Source organism: Microtus ochrogaster, chromosome 5, assembly GCF_000317375.1.
Source record: "Microtus ochrogaster isolate Prairie Vole_2 chromosome 5, MicOch1.0, whole genome shotgun sequence".
Classification (NCBI taxonomy): Eukaryota; Metazoa; Chordata; class Mammalia; order Rodentia; family Cricetidae; genus Microtus; species Microtus ochrogaster.
Window position 1 is genome coordinate 2,581,424 of NC_022012.1, and position 16,279 is coordinate 2,597,702.

The following is a 16,279-nucleotide window of genomic DNA, read 5'->3' on the forward strand; positions in this document are numbered from 1 at the left end:
ATCCATAAACGTTGCTATTCTATGTTTCTATTCAGGAAGGCAATTTTCTCCTATTATCAGGTTTTTTTTTTGTTTTTTCTTGTTTATAAACAACAACTTGAACTCTATTGCATGAAGGGCTACAAATACACGTTAACCAAGCAGAATACATATATTTTGTTTTACAACTTGCACCTAAAACCCCAGTACACATAGCTGCTTCAGTAGCTGTCAGAGCAGTTTGGGGCTACTGCCCGAGCTATGCATAGCAGTTTACATTTTCAAATCTCCTGTAGAAAGAGACTGATCAGGGCTGTTGACCACATTCCTGTGCAGCCCGTCTCAGTCACATGGAAATGTGGAACTTTCAAGTCTGCACATTTCTGATGGCAAACTGCTAAATCTGATGAAATTGTCCTCAACAAATCATCTTTAACCAACTGTCTTGCAATACTTCTTTCTTAAAGGGTTTAATATCGTAGCTCAAGAGACCAGCTCTCAAGGCTACACCCAAGGTTTAAGGAGAAAGTCCACAGCATAGCAAACCTGAACTTAAAGTTTTTCTATCTGAGGGTACTGAATAAATTCACACCTGTGTTGTTTGAGTTGTGCTCTTTATTAATCTGACCAGTCTTCTGACACAGTTCTAATTCTACCTCTGCAGCTACAAGTTTATAATTCCAATTAATTTCTAATTTCTTCTAAGTTTTAATTCTTTCTCCTTCTTATCTGTTCTATGTGTGTGTGTATCTTATAGAAAGTTTTTGCAATAATAAAAAAGTTACAAAGCTATCTCTGAAGGTCATTAGACATTCCTTGAGTAAACAAGGGCAGAGCAATTTACCGTGGCAATGCGAGGTTTCAAGGTTCCTGGTGTAAGATTATGACCAAAGACCGGGGGTACAGTGTCCAGTGAGACAGGCTGCAGAGATATCTGCACAGAGAGTCAGGTCTTATCAGCTAGAATTTAGCAAGTGAAGAACTAGCCACAGTCTTTTAGGTTGCTTTGTGTTAATAACCTTAGTTAGGCATCTATGACTTATCCTTGTGAATATCTATAAAGTTTTTAACTTTTGATATGTTTACAGAAACATTCAGTCTAATTTGAACCTGCTGTGAGGTAAAAATGAACTAATTGTGTATGCTTTGTCTTAGACTGGGGAGAAATTGTTGTTTTGTGTGTTAGTTTGAGTTAAAGAAACAAAGCAGGCTTTTACAGTCCCCATGAAACAATAGACCTAGTTATGAAGCACATCCTAGTATATTTTCTGTATATCAAAACTATACAGCTTAATGAGAAGTCATCTTCCTCACCACCCATGGATATAAGTGACCATAAATTGAGATATAATCATGAGATTATACATACATATCATATGAAATGACACACTACAATGAAGGTATTGGGAAGACACCACAGCTACTTTTGCACATGTGAAATTACAGACAGGAACAACAGTTTCTAGAGTCAGAGGTCCCACAGGTCTCTCCTGGATGGAATTCTCCTCTATTAGAAAATCATTCCTCTGGTGTGTTGACATCTGAACATTAGCTGGCACCTGCTGTATACAATTGTATAATTGTATACAATTTATGCATACAATTGTAATGTAAAAATGTAGAAAATCGGGGCTGGAGAGATAGCTCAGTGGTTAAGAGCACTTGGCAGCTCTTCTAAACGTTCTGAGTTCAATTCTCAGCACCCACATGGTGGCTCACAAGCATTTATAATGAAATCTGATACCCTCTTCTAACATGCAGTTATGTATGCAGAGCACTCATACATAAAATATAAATGAATAAAAAGTAGAAAAACCATATGAATACTCAGTAATAAAGTATCATGATGGAAAGAATGCCTAACTCTCAAAGATTAGTCTGCAGTTTCAGTGAACAGAGGTCACCTACAGCTGACCAACAACAAAATATACTCAGGGCCATGGAGGCGCTCCTGCTCTGCTAGAGGACCACGTTCAGTTCCCAACTCCCAAACCAGGGCCCACACACTTCTTTAGCTCTAGTCGTCTGGTGCCCTTTCTTGCCTCTTAGGGCAATGGAGCACATATGTAACATTCATACATACACACACAAAAGTAATAAAAATAAATCTTTAAAAAGATTAAAAAAGTAAGAATGCTTTAAATGCAAGTAGGGCAGAGGTGGCACATACTTTTAATCCCAGCATTCAGAAGGCAGGGGAAGGAGGATCTCTGTGAATTCAAGGCCAGCCTGAGTTAGTTCCAGGACAGGAGCCAAAGCTACAGAAAAATCCTACCTCAAAAAAAAAAAAAAAATTAAAAGTAAAAAAACAAAACAAACAAAAAAAAAAAAAACCAACGTTTTAAAGACAAGAACTCATAGAGCAGCAGCAGCAACTCTGTAGAAAGAAGAGCTCCTTCCACCTTGCTACATGGATTACTAACACATGGGCTTCAGGGGAATAGCACTTACCACAAACCTGATCTGGAATCAGACAACCCTGACTGAACTTCCCTGGACCAGTCATCAAACTGTTCTTGCTCATACAGCTTAAACTGGTCCAAGAGATCTTCAGCACTCCGATGGAAAGAACGAAACCCTGACAGGTCAGACAAGAGTGCTTCTGCAATCTTGATAGTGTCATCTACCTTAAAAAACAAATGACAAAGATGTATTAATGACAACAAAGTTTTACAAGAAAATAAGGAGGCCCTTTCTCTGATCTGAGACTCAAAAATTATTTTCCTATTGTTGGATCCCACAGAAGTGGATTGGTTCCACCTTGACTAAAGGTCAGAAAGTTCAGGCGTAGTCTTGCTCCTTCAAGGTTATTGACTGAAGATTTGCCTTAAGGTGTGGTACCAACCTAGGGTGTGGTAACTTAAGAGTTTTGTGTATTAAGATGATAATCACTTTGTTTGTTCCTTGTATCACGATAAAAAAAAAAAGTCTTTGCTTTCTTCCCCTCTTTTGGATTGGGTATTTAAAGACCCTAAGAAATAAACACGGGTGGATTCAGTGGTCACTGGGTTGCCCTCCAGACTACATCTATACATTCCTTTTGTATCTCTGTTTATTCTGCCTAACATTTCTAACCCATACACCCACCCCTACCCTGGAACATAGGAACGAATCGAGGCTGGGCCCCAACAGATGTCACCTCAATGTGGGGCCTTGACAAATCTTATAAAGACAGAAAAAAGTTTTTTTCATAAGGAATAAAAATACCATCCTCTGACTTCTGAATTATACAACCTCAGAATAAATAAACCCAAAAGGACAGCCAAAACACAGCATACTCCAGAGTAAAGTGAAGGAAGGACAAGCCACACAAAAGCTGTGCTCTGCTCATTTTCAGGAACTCCAAGAAGCATCTCATTACTTCCCAAACAAGCTCACAATAATACCAGTTAGCTAAGAACTTTGTTAAGAGTTCAAAAAATAATAGGGCAGGTTTGAATGTCAGCTAAGAAAAGGATCTTCCTCCACAGCTGCCCATTTTGGTACATTCATAAAGGATTGATGGAGAAAAATGCAGCATGATTCAGAATACAGTTTAAAGGTACAAATCTGACAAAGAAGTTGGTTTTACTTATATTCCTTGACCTTTTGCCCTTGAATACAGACCACATTTAATTATCAGACAATTAATGTTTAATCACACAAATCAAAACTATAAACAGAAACTATATATAGTAATAGTAGGTCCAAAAGCATCTTAGGTCAATTTTAGTAACATCATAAACAATTATATACAATGACCTTCCATTTCTCCTTTAACTCAAGCCACACAGCTCTGACCCTTAAGAGATAAGCCCCACCCACTCTCTTCCTTCCACTTCCAACCTGAGCTCCTTCCTTTCCATCTCTCTCCCAAAGAGTTAACTTCTGCTCGCTCTCGCTCTCGCGCTCTCTCTCTCTCTCTCGCTCTCTCTCTCTCTATTCTCCCCCTCTCTCCTCTGCCCCTTCCCTTCCATAACCCATTAAATAAATATCCAACCTCACTCTACATGGTGTGCCTATCCATCTCTGTCTCTTACCTGCCACGGCTCCTTGTGAGACTGGCTGACCCACTGAGGTCTCTCACCCACCATGTGGCTCCCTGCCTGGGATCCACTGCCCCCTGTGGCCACTGCCTGCTGCCACCAATCGGGGAACCACAGGGTTTTACCTAAGCCATTACATTTGGTGCTCGTGACTTAGCCAGGTTCTCTCCATGTTCCCTCTGGCCCATGGGTGGGCCGGCTGAGAACATATGGAACCCTGGGCTAGGGAACCAGGTTTTCTTTACAACAGCCCTGCGTTCTATCGGCCTGAATACTGACCTCTACGCATACCAGCAGCTTTGGTGGTGAGTCTTCCCCTTCCAGTCAGCCAACCACAGCCTTCAGGGCTAAGGATGAGCCCTTCACTGACATTCATCTCTGGTTGCTTCCCATAGCTAAAGACGGGACCAGACTGACCAGGACCCTCCTACATTAGCACTGCACACTCTGTGCAGCACATTCGATTTGGGGCCCGGAGTCCCTTGGATTTTTCTTCTCCTTTTTCTTTTCTTTTGGACCACTCATAAGTGGTCCCCACCATGATAGACTGCTCAGAGCAGCCTTTAGCCTCTCTGGCTTCTGAGTCACCCAGACCAGAGCCAGTCAGACTTCATCAGTACCCCGCCTGTAGAGAAAAGACATTTTCCTACAAGCTTTGTGGTGTCGCTGTTCTGTAGCCTCTGGCTTCCCAGTCACCTGGACTAGGGTCAGTTGGCTTCATCAACATCCCTCCTGTAGAGAGAAGATTTTCTCCTATAGGCCTGTGGTGTCGCTGTTTTCACGAGTTTTCACATCTTCAGCTATGTAATATAAACCCTCAAACTATCAGCAACCCGCCTGTGAATGCTTTCACACCAGGACCCCACAGTGTGGAAATGGGTATCTGTTGAGCCAAAATTATCTCAGGGTCTGTACCTCGAAGCCTATAGGACAGAGAAAACCTTGGCTCGAGTTTGAAGGATAGTCTCAAAGCTACGAGACAGCAAAATCTAGGTAGATACCCCTCCAGCCAGAGGGAGGGCTTGGCTGTCTCTGTTTCCTGATCTGCCAAGATGCCATGGTATAAGCTCCAGCCACCACACATGGAGCCGCAGCAACCAGACCTCCCCATCGTAAAACTCAGTCTAAACTAAAGGAACTCCCTCTTCTCTTTAACTACTCCCTGGTATTTTGTCACGACAATGAGAAAAGTAACTGCATGCAGAGAGAACAGTGCTTTCACGACAGCCTTAGAGTCCCTATCATATGCCTTACTTTAGGATATTTTGAGTGTTCACTGTTCAGCTAACTATATTAAAACAAGTACCTTCAATTCCAACTGACGAACCCAAACAATATTATTGACAACTTCTGAAAGATTTTTTCCAGAAAGTGGCCCAGATGCATCTCCAGGAATCCCTCGGCACCGATTCTCAAAGTCCAGTCGGAAATCTGTGTCATTCAAAACAAATAAATTACACAGAAGTAGTACATTTCGAGTCTTACTGAAAATGCTGAGGATGTTGGTCCTCACTGCACCACATTATATACCTTAGCAGGTATGTAGATAATGATTAGTGCTGTCTACTTGACACAATACAGATCACCTGAAATGCAGGCCCTAGGGAGATCATTGCATGTCAACTGATGTGGGAAGGAACACCTTCTGGTGGGAGGGGACGCTGAACTGCATGATGGAGAAAGCCAGCTGACCACGAGCAATTCACACATCACTGTTCTCTTCTGACTATGGTGTAATAGGAGCGGCTACTTCAAGCACCTGCCTCCCTGACTTCCCTGTTGTGATAAACAATGGCTTGGACCGTCAATTAAAATAAATCCTCCATTCCTTGATTTGCTTCAGTGAGGGCATTTTATCACAGCAAAAGAAAAGAAACTAGGACAATATATTAAATAAGATATAGAAAAAAATCTGTTAATTAAAAAAAATATATAGGGGCTAGAGGGATGGCTTAGCAGTTTAAAAAGTTTTCGCTTTCTGGCACCCACAGTTCACAACTGTTATAATTCTAGGGGATCTGATACCCTTTTCTGACCTCTGTAGTAACCAAGAAAATACATAGTGCACAAACATACATGCAGGTAAGATATACACAAAAAATAATTAAAATAATTTTTAAAAATAAAGTAAAAACAATTTACCACTTATATCATAAATAAATCAATTACTGTCTAATGTCTAAATGTAGTTTTTAACCCTAAATAAGAAGCATGAGATTAAAATACAGCTATAAAGACATTTCTCGGGAACATTACCTTTAGCTGAGTCCCCAAGTCTTGCCAATAATGTCTCTCTTTCTAGCACCAGCTCTTGGCTTATAGTCGGACGCCTCACCAATTCCTTGTACTTTAGAAATGCTTGAAGAAGCTAACATAAACATAACATAAACAGAGCAAGTCCATGTTATTTCAGCTCAGCCACACTCACGTCAAAATAGCTTACAGAAAAATTGTAAAGTCAAATCTTCCAATATTTTACCTGCTGTGGACTATCTTGAATTTCTGAAATATAATTCTTTAATTTCCCTGCTATTTTCTGCTCAGCAGGTGCAATGATTTTTTCGTACTGAGACACTGCAGCCTTCCATAATGGCTAAACAAATTAATTATACTGTTAGACTATAAAATGTTAAAATATAAACCTTTAAAACTCAAGATGACAAAAGAAAATTAAAGACAAACACATAGACTCGACCTCGGTATACGGATTGTACTGCACAGGGTTCACACCAGTAAAAGGCTCAAATACTCGAGACAAGCATATAATTCTCTCCTCACTGGCCGGTAAGAAATACAAGAGCTTTTCATGAATTGTTCGAATAGCCAAGACCTAAAATGGAAGATATTAAGACATAAAATGTATTAAATGAAAACAACTGTAATTAGGTCAAAAATCTAAAGGGTTTATAAAACTTCCTTACAGGGCTTCTGTACCATGAATGAAACCAGAAGTCCAGAAGTATTTCACTCTTTTATGTGGGTTTGCATTTTTTAAATTGTGTTTCTCCTAAAGGGGGGGGGGGGGGGGGGCAGAACTATCTCTGCAGTTTCATTTTGCCTTTCCTTTGAAGCTAAATCTGTAACTTTTTATGAAAGCTCACAGCTGAAGTAAATGAGAAACTGTTCCGAATATTTCCACTGAGTACATCCTACAAAGAGGGCCAAAGCAGTATCAGTAGCCAAGAGAAAGATTGAGGAATCAGGCTGATCGCTCGCTCACACTAACAAGTTGACCACTCGCTTACACTAACATGTTGACCACTCGCTCACACTAACATGTTAACCTGTAATGAGCATAGGAACAGATTCCTCTGAATGAATAAATAAAGAGGGAAATCTGGAGAGTAGATAGAGCAGGAAATTTATAGAATGAGTGCAACTTGATATAGTGTAAAAGCATTTTTTTTCTTGTGTGTAGTGTGGAAAATTACTAAGGTAAAATATTAAAAGAACATTCTGCCCACTTGAAGGCCGCAAAACCCATCTGGCTCACACTAACACACTGATGGCTCGTTCACACTACCATGTTGACCACTCACACTAACAGTGACCACTCACACTGAAGGAAAAGAAGAAGGTAGGACTTAGTACTCACTATGTCCCTTAACCTGCAGCAAAGCAGACATCCGTTCCTATGCTCACCCAAGCCATAAATCCTTTCTTTTACACGTGTTCATCAATCATAAAATGAATTCACAGACCAGTGAAAACCACTTCCACTTAAAGACAACAGGCAGCCAATCAAGCGGGTACCTCTTCCAGGCGCTTGCCCAGCCTGTCAAGGGTTTCTGGAAAATACTTCTCATTCTTCCACGGATGAGGGACATAGCGCTGCCACACCTGACCTGTGAGGTGACTGCAGACTATCACCCACTGCTCACAAATTGAAATGCCAGCTTTCAGGTTTTCTTTCACAAGATAATAAGGATCTTCCCACAGTTTCAAACTTCCCAGCTTTTTCTGAACAAACCTTCCAAATGAACCACCTAATAAAACATAAAGCAAGATTGTGTGCAATACAATATTTTATATGGAATTATAAAATATATACTTAGGAAAAAATTAACATATTCATTAGACTAAGAATCTACAAAACACTGCCTATCCACCCTTAGACTACCACTATTTATAAAGTAACTGCCTTTATAAATACATGCGTGCACACAAACATCAGCTTGCATTCTTGATCATTCAACATATTGTGCCAAAAACAAACAGCACCTAACTGTATGGGAGAAGCAAACATAAGCAAATTCCAAATTGCTATCTGACTTCACTCATGACAGAAAGTGCTTCATGAGCTTATCTCATGTTCTAAGGGGAATACTGAAAAGCATATTTTTTTCTGAGTCAAATTTGTAATATTGGAATATAAACCAGTTTGTTTTAATCATTTTTAGTTCATATGAAATTACAGTAAAATGAACATATGTGGCAGACTAGAGAAATATCTAGGCACTTAAGATTGCTTACTGCTTGTAGTCATGTGAATGTAATTGACTCCATAAGCTCATGGGGAGAAACATGATTGAGAGGTGTGGTTTTACTGGAGCACATGTGGCCAGTAGGAGGAGGTGTGTCTTGAGGTCTCATGTACGCTCAAGTGTCTCGGTTCACTTTCAGTTGTTTGTGGATGTCTGTTTGCATGCCACCATATCCCACCGTGATGATAATGGAGTAAACTCCTGAAACTTTAAGTCAGCCAATTAAATGATTTCCTCTATAAGAATTGCTGTGGTCATGGTGTCTCTTCAAAGCAACAGAAACCCTAAGACACTACTCTACCAGAAGATCTATGTTCAGATCCCAGCACCCACTCCAGTGACTCACAAATGCTACAACTCAAAGTCCAAGGAATCAGAAACCCTCTTCTGGTCTCTGTGGATACTATATAAATAAATCTTTAAATAGATTTAATTTATTTTTAATTAATTAACATATGCATAAATGCTAAAAATATAAATTTAGTTATATTAATGATCAAAGTGTTTCACATATATGAACTCAATCAGCTAAAAACAAAAACACATGTAGATAAATTTATATCGTGTAAGACTTACTTTAAATAGCAGTATGATATTAATGAGCATTTTAACTAAAAACTTCAGAAAAAGAAAGAAAAAAGGAAGAAAGGAAGCAAGGAAGGAAAGGGGAGAAGGAGGGAGGGGAGGAGGGAGAGAGACGCTTACTTCTATACCTATAATATCGAGGAGATGCAGCATGCGTGACTCAGGGTAATGATCATGCTCTGTTTGTCTCCACACATCGTCTACAACATCCCGAGTCGTCTCCACTAAGTCAACAACTTCTAGCAAGGACAGACTGTCCAAGTTATAAAACTCCTGAAACCAAAACACATTCACATTGAAACACAGTTACATCTGTTCACTGAGTGTCACAGAATGACCCAGACTTGCTCAGCTGCTGGAAATCTAACTTCCTCTTCTTTTTTCTGACTTTTTCATGCAAATATTCTCCATAAACAAAAATTTCACATGAAGCTGAAAAGAATGACAGCAGAAAGACTATTGATTTCTTTACCCCCTTAGCCAAGTCTTCTTTAAGTAGAGTCTATTCTTTTACCAGCAGAGGTAGCTGCAGCACCACATACATGCTACCCACTGTAATTCACGTGTCTTTATTCATGTGTCCTGCTGTGTAATGTGGTGACTAACAATAAGAGCAGCACAAATTCATTATTCTATATTTCATCACTGTCATCAAAACAAGCTTTAAATATACATCAAATATTCCATTATAATGGCACTGTTGAGATTGGCAAGAGGGTTCAGTGGTAAAGGAAGCTGCCACACAAGTCTAGTGACCTGAGTTTGATCCCTGGGACCCATGGAAAGGTAGAAGGAAAGAACTGACTCCACTGACCTCTACATGTGTGCCAAGGCACATTTACCCACACACACCACAAAAGTAAACTCTGAAATAACATTTAAAGAAATAAAAACAATATTGTTGATGAAATAACAGTGGGAAAAAATAAAAAAAAAATCACTGTTGCTGAAATCATACTTAACATAATCACTTACTAAAACCCTAAGAATATGCAGCAAGGGAAAATCAAATAGGCATAAAGTAAAACTTCGTAGTTTAAATTACTTTGAAATACTAGTCTATATCATTCCATCTGAAGAATGTATGGCCGCGACATAAATAAATCTGTTAGTTTACTGGTTTTATGTGTTTGTGTGATAAATGCACATATGGTGTGCATGTGTGTGCGTTGTGTGTATGTGTACTGGGTGCACATGTGGAGACCAGATTTCATCTTGGTGTGTAATTCCTCTACCCCTCTCAAAGAACCTAGAGCTCTCCAGTGTGGACTGGGTTGGCCTGGTAGCAACTACCTACAGGTCCCTAGCCCCGCACAGGGGTCTGGATACCAGTGGGGATCTGAACTCAGGGCCTCCGGCTTACACAACAAGCACTTCACCCACTGAGACCTCTGCCAGCTCCTGGAATTTCATTTTCTCCCAGTACTTTTAGAAAACTTATTTGTTTTTGAGGAAAATTATTTCCTAGAGATTAGAATTTAATGTTTTCATTTCTATGTTTTACATATTCAAACATATAATTTAGGTCAATTCTAGGGTTTATACACTATCTTACAACTTTCAAGTAGAGTTTTTTTTTTTTTTTTTGGTTTTTCGAGACAGGGTTTCTCTGTGGTTTTGGAGCCTGTCCTGGAACTAGCTCTTGTAGACCAGGCTGGTCTCGAACTCACAGAGATCCGCCTGCCTCTGCCTCCCGAGTGCTGGGATTAAAGGCGTGCGCCACCACCGCCCGGCTCAAGTAGAGTTTAAAAGAGAAAAATACACTGAAAATTGTATCCTAAAGTTTATTCACAAGAAGCCTACTTTTAACCATGTGCTAATCACATACCCTTGCAATTGTTTCAAATAATTCCTTAAAATAGCTGGCTCTTTCTTTACTAATCTGTTTATTTCCACGGTGAGCTTGCTCTGTCCAAAACTGGAACTCATCACTTGGTGTGAGGATACCTAAAAAATGAAGAGAGAAGCATTGAGCTACTAATGAAAAGAAAAAAGGCATAACACAGTTTGGCTCATCTGTTGGTTTAGATTTGGTCCAGAAGATGACCTCTCAACCTCTAACAACAGTAAATTCTTACTTAATCAATGAGTGTTTTCAACTCAATTTGAAAGTATAAGCAAAATTGATTTATTTGTAAATTCTCTTTCAAAGAGCCCAGTGAACTAAATAATCACAGTGTGTTTAATCACATGCTGAGAGTGAGTATACTATTCTTTGGAGGTATGTAATAAAAAGCATCTATTTGACTATCTGAACAAAATACAATCCATTCATTGTATGTTACATATTTTATTTTGATCACACTACGAATTTATCTATACCCATAGAAAAATTATAATTTGTATCAGATAAAATACATTATACCATAAAAGTTGGTGGTCTGTTGCCTTCACAAGGTATACAGTAGCCACTCCTCATTACTACTATATTAAGACAGTAAAATATTTGAGCAGACAGATACACTTGGGGAAGTCAGCGCTACAATTTACCCGCTAGCTTCCTTTCTCATATTGCAATCAATGGCCTTTCTGTGGTCTGCTTGGTGCCAGCTTTTTCCATTTTTAAGCTTTAAATTGGTCTTAAAGCACAGGTGCCAAAAATGCAACCACAAGATAGCTCTGATGCTCTTCACAGAGTTCGTATGGCCAGGTAAGTCATACACAAGACAGCTCTGATGCTCTTCACAGAGTTTGTATGGCCAGGTAAGTCATACACAAGACAGCTCTGATGCTCTTCACAGAGAACGTATGGCCAGGTAAGTCATACACAAGACAGCTCTGATGCTCTTTACAGAGAACGTATGGCCAGGTAAGTCGTATTCAAGGCACATGTTACAGAATATAGCCACTGTACATAACCACCCTATATTTTCAATTTCTAAAAACTATCCAGTCTTAAGAAAAAGATTCTTCTCCAAACCCATACAATCTATTCATTTTTTAAAAGTTTATATTCATAGAAGAGCCAAAAACACAGAAAGAAATCTGGAAACACAGTTATTTGCTAATTGTATTAATTAAATGATCACTTTTAGGGGGGTTGTTTTGGTTTTGGGTTTTTTGTTTGTTTGGTTGGTTGGTTGGTTTTTTGCGTTTTTCTTAGATTTTGTAGTTCCATAGAGCAGGCTGGCCTCAAACTCAGAGAGACCTGCCTGCCTTGCCTCCCAAGTGTTGGGACTAAAGGTGTGCGCCACACCACCTGGCCCGAGTTTGTTACAGATGGTGCCCTAGTCAATGTTCCTCTTGCTGCAATGAAACACCATGGTCAAAGCAACTTGGAAACCACAGGGCCTCTGTGCCTTCGTCCATGTCACTCCTCATCATCCGGGGAAGTCAGGACTGGAACTGAAACAAGATAGGAACCCAGAGGCAGGAAACGATGCAGAGGTCATGGGGGGGTACTGTTTGCTGGCTTGCTCCCCAAGGTTTCTTCTAAAACCCGTTACTAGTACTCCAGGGTGGTACCACCAGCAGTCGGCTGTGCTCTCCCGTCAGTCACTAATTAAAATGCCCTACAAGCTCGCCTACAGCGAGATCTTATGGACGCATTTTTACAATTGAAGTCCCCTCTTCTCAAACAACTATAGCTTGTGTCAAATTGGCATAAAATTAGCCAGCACTGATGGTTATTTTGAGGACCAGAAAGACAACACAGTGGTTAAAAGTGCTTGTCCCAGGATTGCAAAAGGTAGAACGCAAGATCTGACTCCCACAAGCTGTCCTCTGACCTTGACAAGTCTGCCGTGGCACTCACACACATTCAAGCACACAAGTATCTGCTCTCACACCCTCCAAGTAAAATATAAAAATAATAATATAATAAAACGCTGAGTTGTGGAAGCCAAGCATAGCACGTTGTTATATACCTCGTGTATCATCTTCCTTGAGTTTCACTTTGGGTAAGTTCGTATCTGATCTCCGTAGAACTACACCCAGTCCAGCTTCTAGCTCACTCAAAAGATTCTGAAGTTTAGGATCAAAGTTTCTGCTCCATTCCTGGTCCTAAATAAAAGCAGACAAGAGCAAACACTGATCAAAGCGTTGCCAGTCAACCCTGCTTCAAAAACACACTGTCTAAAAACTAAGCCCACAAATCCATACTTCACTGAATGCCTGCCTCAACTTCCGTTTAAACAGTTAAAATTTTCTACAAATCGTGTGTCATGGCTATGTAAGAGGTGATGGGAGCTGCATTCATAGCTTTATGCTGCTTTCCTCTACAGAGCTGAAAGTAACATTAGAAGTCTGACACAAACCCCCAAACCATAAAATAATTCAATAAACTAAACACATTAAACAGTAAATCAAATAATATGTAAGTCTGTTTCCATGCTGACCAAAATACTCACCTTTAGCAACATGGGTGCAAACACCTGCCTTACTGCTTGGTAAAGGGAACTCACAGGTGACTCCAACATAGACGAAACGAGAATGTTGTTATGCAGATTCTCATCTGTAATTACTTCGGGTCGGAGCTTGAAAAACACCAGCACTTTATCCTTTGTGTCATCGAAATCAATCTACGTGATAAACAAATAATCTTATGTCTTTTTCCTAAAATTTAGTGTTTGAAAGAAATGCTTCACTACCAAGCTGCATCACTAGAATTATGCCTGGTGGAAATACTCGTTAAAGACAACTTATTCAAAACAATAATTGCTGTGTTCGCACTACACTAACCAAGCTGTAACAGAGGAAGGGAAGAATAAAGATGTCGTAAAGTGAACAGAATTATTCAGTCAAATCGCTTAAGGCTCAGAGTTGAAGGCCCGCCAGGAAGGGCCAGACTGTCTCAAAAGAAAGAGCCAAGGTGCTTATCCTTCCAATTCAGACGCGTGGACAGGGAAGCTCCTATTACCCTGCGGGCACTCCACCGCCAAGGCGGAGGCGGCTTGGAAGCCAGGGCTCCAGGGTAAGACTGACGCTGTCTTTAGGCCTGGCGTAAGGACCTGGGACCTGAGGGAGGGGAGGCCCGGCCATAGCCGGGCAGCCGCCCTACCGTGTTGGAAAAGGCCAGCCCAGCTTCGGAGCGCTGCACGCGGAGCAGCATCTGGTTGCCGTCGTCCAAGAAGTTGTTCACCTCCGGGCAGCTGCTCGGCGGGGGCTGGTCCCAGAGCTCCGGCCTCAGCCCGAAGTAATTCTGGGTGGTCGTGAAAAGGAAGAGTTTGCGGACGTCCGCGGGGCCTCCCGCCATGGCCGCGGAGGAGAGGGACCCGCAGCGGCCCAGCAGCCTCACTGCCACTTTTTTTTCCGTTGCCACGGTCGTCGCTATGGCGACCGCTCCACGCCGGCGGCGCGCGCAGCGGAAGTAGGACGCCTGGGGCGCGCGCGAGCAAGGCTGAGGATCCCGGCTCTCATCGATTGGATGAACTGAGAGCTTCTTTCCTTTATCCATCATCTTTCCTTCAGATGCGGCGCTCTAGTGTTTCCGCTGTCCGTGCAAACCACTCTAGAGTGTCAGGGCCTACATCTGTGAAATGGGGAGGTAGCAGTTTACAACTAAATTGTAGTATAAAAGAGATTACTATTTAAAAATCACCTTGTTTCCAGGCCTGATGGGTCATGACTGTAAACAGAGCATCTAGGATACCAAAAGAACAGCCTTGGCTACATTAGGACACCCTGTCTTAAAAAAAAAAAAAACGGGGCTGCGAATCAGCAATTAAGAGAGCTTTGTTGCTCTTTGCAGAGGATCGGGATTTAGTTCCCAACACTCACACCGTGTCAAATGAGAATTTCTAACCCCCCAGTTCGAGGAGCGGGGTGGAGGAAATGGGGGGACCCATCAGTCTCTTCTGAATTCTTCACATACATACAAGCAGGCAAGACACTCATACACATAAAATAAATACTTCTACAATCAGTCAATCACAACAAGCACCTTTCTAGCATCTCGTTAGAAAGGCTTGTATTCTATATCTCTCTCAAAGTCTGTCTGCTCCTAGCTGAGTGAGCTAGTTTCCCATTGTTAGTTTTGTCTTTGTTTTGGGGTTGTTGATGTTGTTTTACCTTTGTCATTATAGGAAAACCTTAACAATCATTATGTTACCAATTGCCAGGTGTTTCTAGGTTCTTAATCTTTTCTCCAAAGAAGGTAAAATAAGAATTCTTAAAGATCTACAAAACAAGTAAAATAATAATCGATAATACTGTCAAAACCGACACTTGGACCACAAGACTGAGGACACTAATAGGTTATTATTTAGGGTTTTTTATGAAGTTCAATAGAGTTTGTCTATTAAGGTATATAGTTTGGCTTTAATATATTTGATGATACAGTTATTTTTAAAGCCTGTCCTTTCCCACACTGCATCTGATTTTAATCATATGCATGCCCAATTGCATAGGCATAGGAATGTAAATAGGGGATTCTTCCTAAACATTAACTGGAGGACATAGTTTTGCATTACTGCACATGTACACAAAACCAGTTCAGGCTAGATCGCCCCTCTACACTTTGTACAGGATATATTGGGAGTTTATATGAATTGAAACTACCTAAGTTTGACTTTTAGAAGAGGAGAAACTTACATTTATACAGAAAGGAATGTATGTACAGCCGGATACAGGTGCAAGGCTGAGGTTGCTAGATGCATTGTTTTGATCAGGTTGTGTGCATGCAGGTAAAGGAGCTGGGCTGCCAAATTCATTGGGGGGGGGGGGGATGAAAGTTTATAATGTAAACCAAGTAGAGTTCAGAGATGCTAAGCTAATCCCTGTGCTTGTCTGCCTCAATTACCCTAGTACAGCAATATTTTTAAATGATTTATTTGTATTTAATGTGCATTGGTGTTTTGCCTGCATGTATGACTGTATGAGGTTGTCAGATCCCCTGGAACTGCAGGTACAGACAGTTTCGAGCTGTCATGTGGGAGGTAGGAATTGAACCCGGGTCACCTTGAAGAACAGGCTATGCTCTTAACTACTGGGCCATCTCTCCAGCCCCTGCAGTATTTCTAAATAGCCAAAAATGCATAATATGATGGATTTGTTTAATAACAAGTATAGATACTGACAGAGAAAAACAGATGAGGACAGACTTCCTCATTTGCCTCATTGTAAACTACCAAGCCAGTTGTTCCTCCCAAGACCCATCAAAGACTCAATTCAGTAAGTGCTTTGCAAAACGGTAACTATGTGCTAAGCCAGGCAGGAGGAACATAACTCCTGCCCTTATAGTTTTAGTTTAGTCTTTCATCTGTCAGC

The 16,279-nt window shown here is 40.7% G+C and overlaps 1 protein-coding gene across 9 annotated transcripts in view; it reads right to left on the reverse strand.

The window, feature by feature from the left end:
* The window catches only part of Dync2h1 (dynein cytoplasmic 2 heavy chain 1), a 220,582-nt gene extending 206,253 nt beyond the window's left edge, over nucleotides 1-14,329 (reverse strand). For 6 of the 9 annotated variants that reach the window (XR_003376945.1, XM_026779267.1, XM_005346771.3 and 3 more), the window contains exons 1-11: nucleotides 14,073-14,267; nucleotides 13,423-13,593; nucleotides 12,940-13,075; nucleotides 10,902-11,020; nucleotides 9,202-9,346; nucleotides 7,758-7,990; nucleotides 6,700-6,834; nucleotides 6,484-6,597; nucleotides 6,261-6,372; nucleotides 5,311-5,435; nucleotides 2,431-2,606 (exon numbers count right to left, since the gene is read on the reverse strand). Coding sequence is in view for 8 of the 9 variants with exons in the window: in XM_026779267.1 (XP_026635068.1) it covers nucleotides 2,431-2,606; nucleotides 5,311-5,435; nucleotides 6,261-6,372; nucleotides 6,484-6,597; nucleotides 6,700-6,834; nucleotides 7,758-7,990; nucleotides 9,202-9,346; nucleotides 10,902-11,020; nucleotides 12,940-13,075; nucleotides 13,423-13,593; nucleotides 14,073-14,267 (1,661 nt within the window). In the remaining variant the exon portion in view is untranslated. Of the gene's footprint in view, nucleotides 1-2,430; nucleotides 2,607-5,310; nucleotides 5,436-6,260; nucleotides 6,373-6,483; nucleotides 6,598-6,699; nucleotides 6,835-7,757; nucleotides 7,991-9,201; nucleotides 9,347-10,901; nucleotides 11,021-12,939; nucleotides 13,076-13,422; nucleotides 13,594-14,072 lie in introns of all 9 variants that reach the window. The other 3 variants (XM_026779266.1, XM_026779270.1, XM_026779271.1) reach the window with 1 other exon arrangement.
* Nucleotides 14,330-16,279: the final 1,950 nt, after the last annotated feature.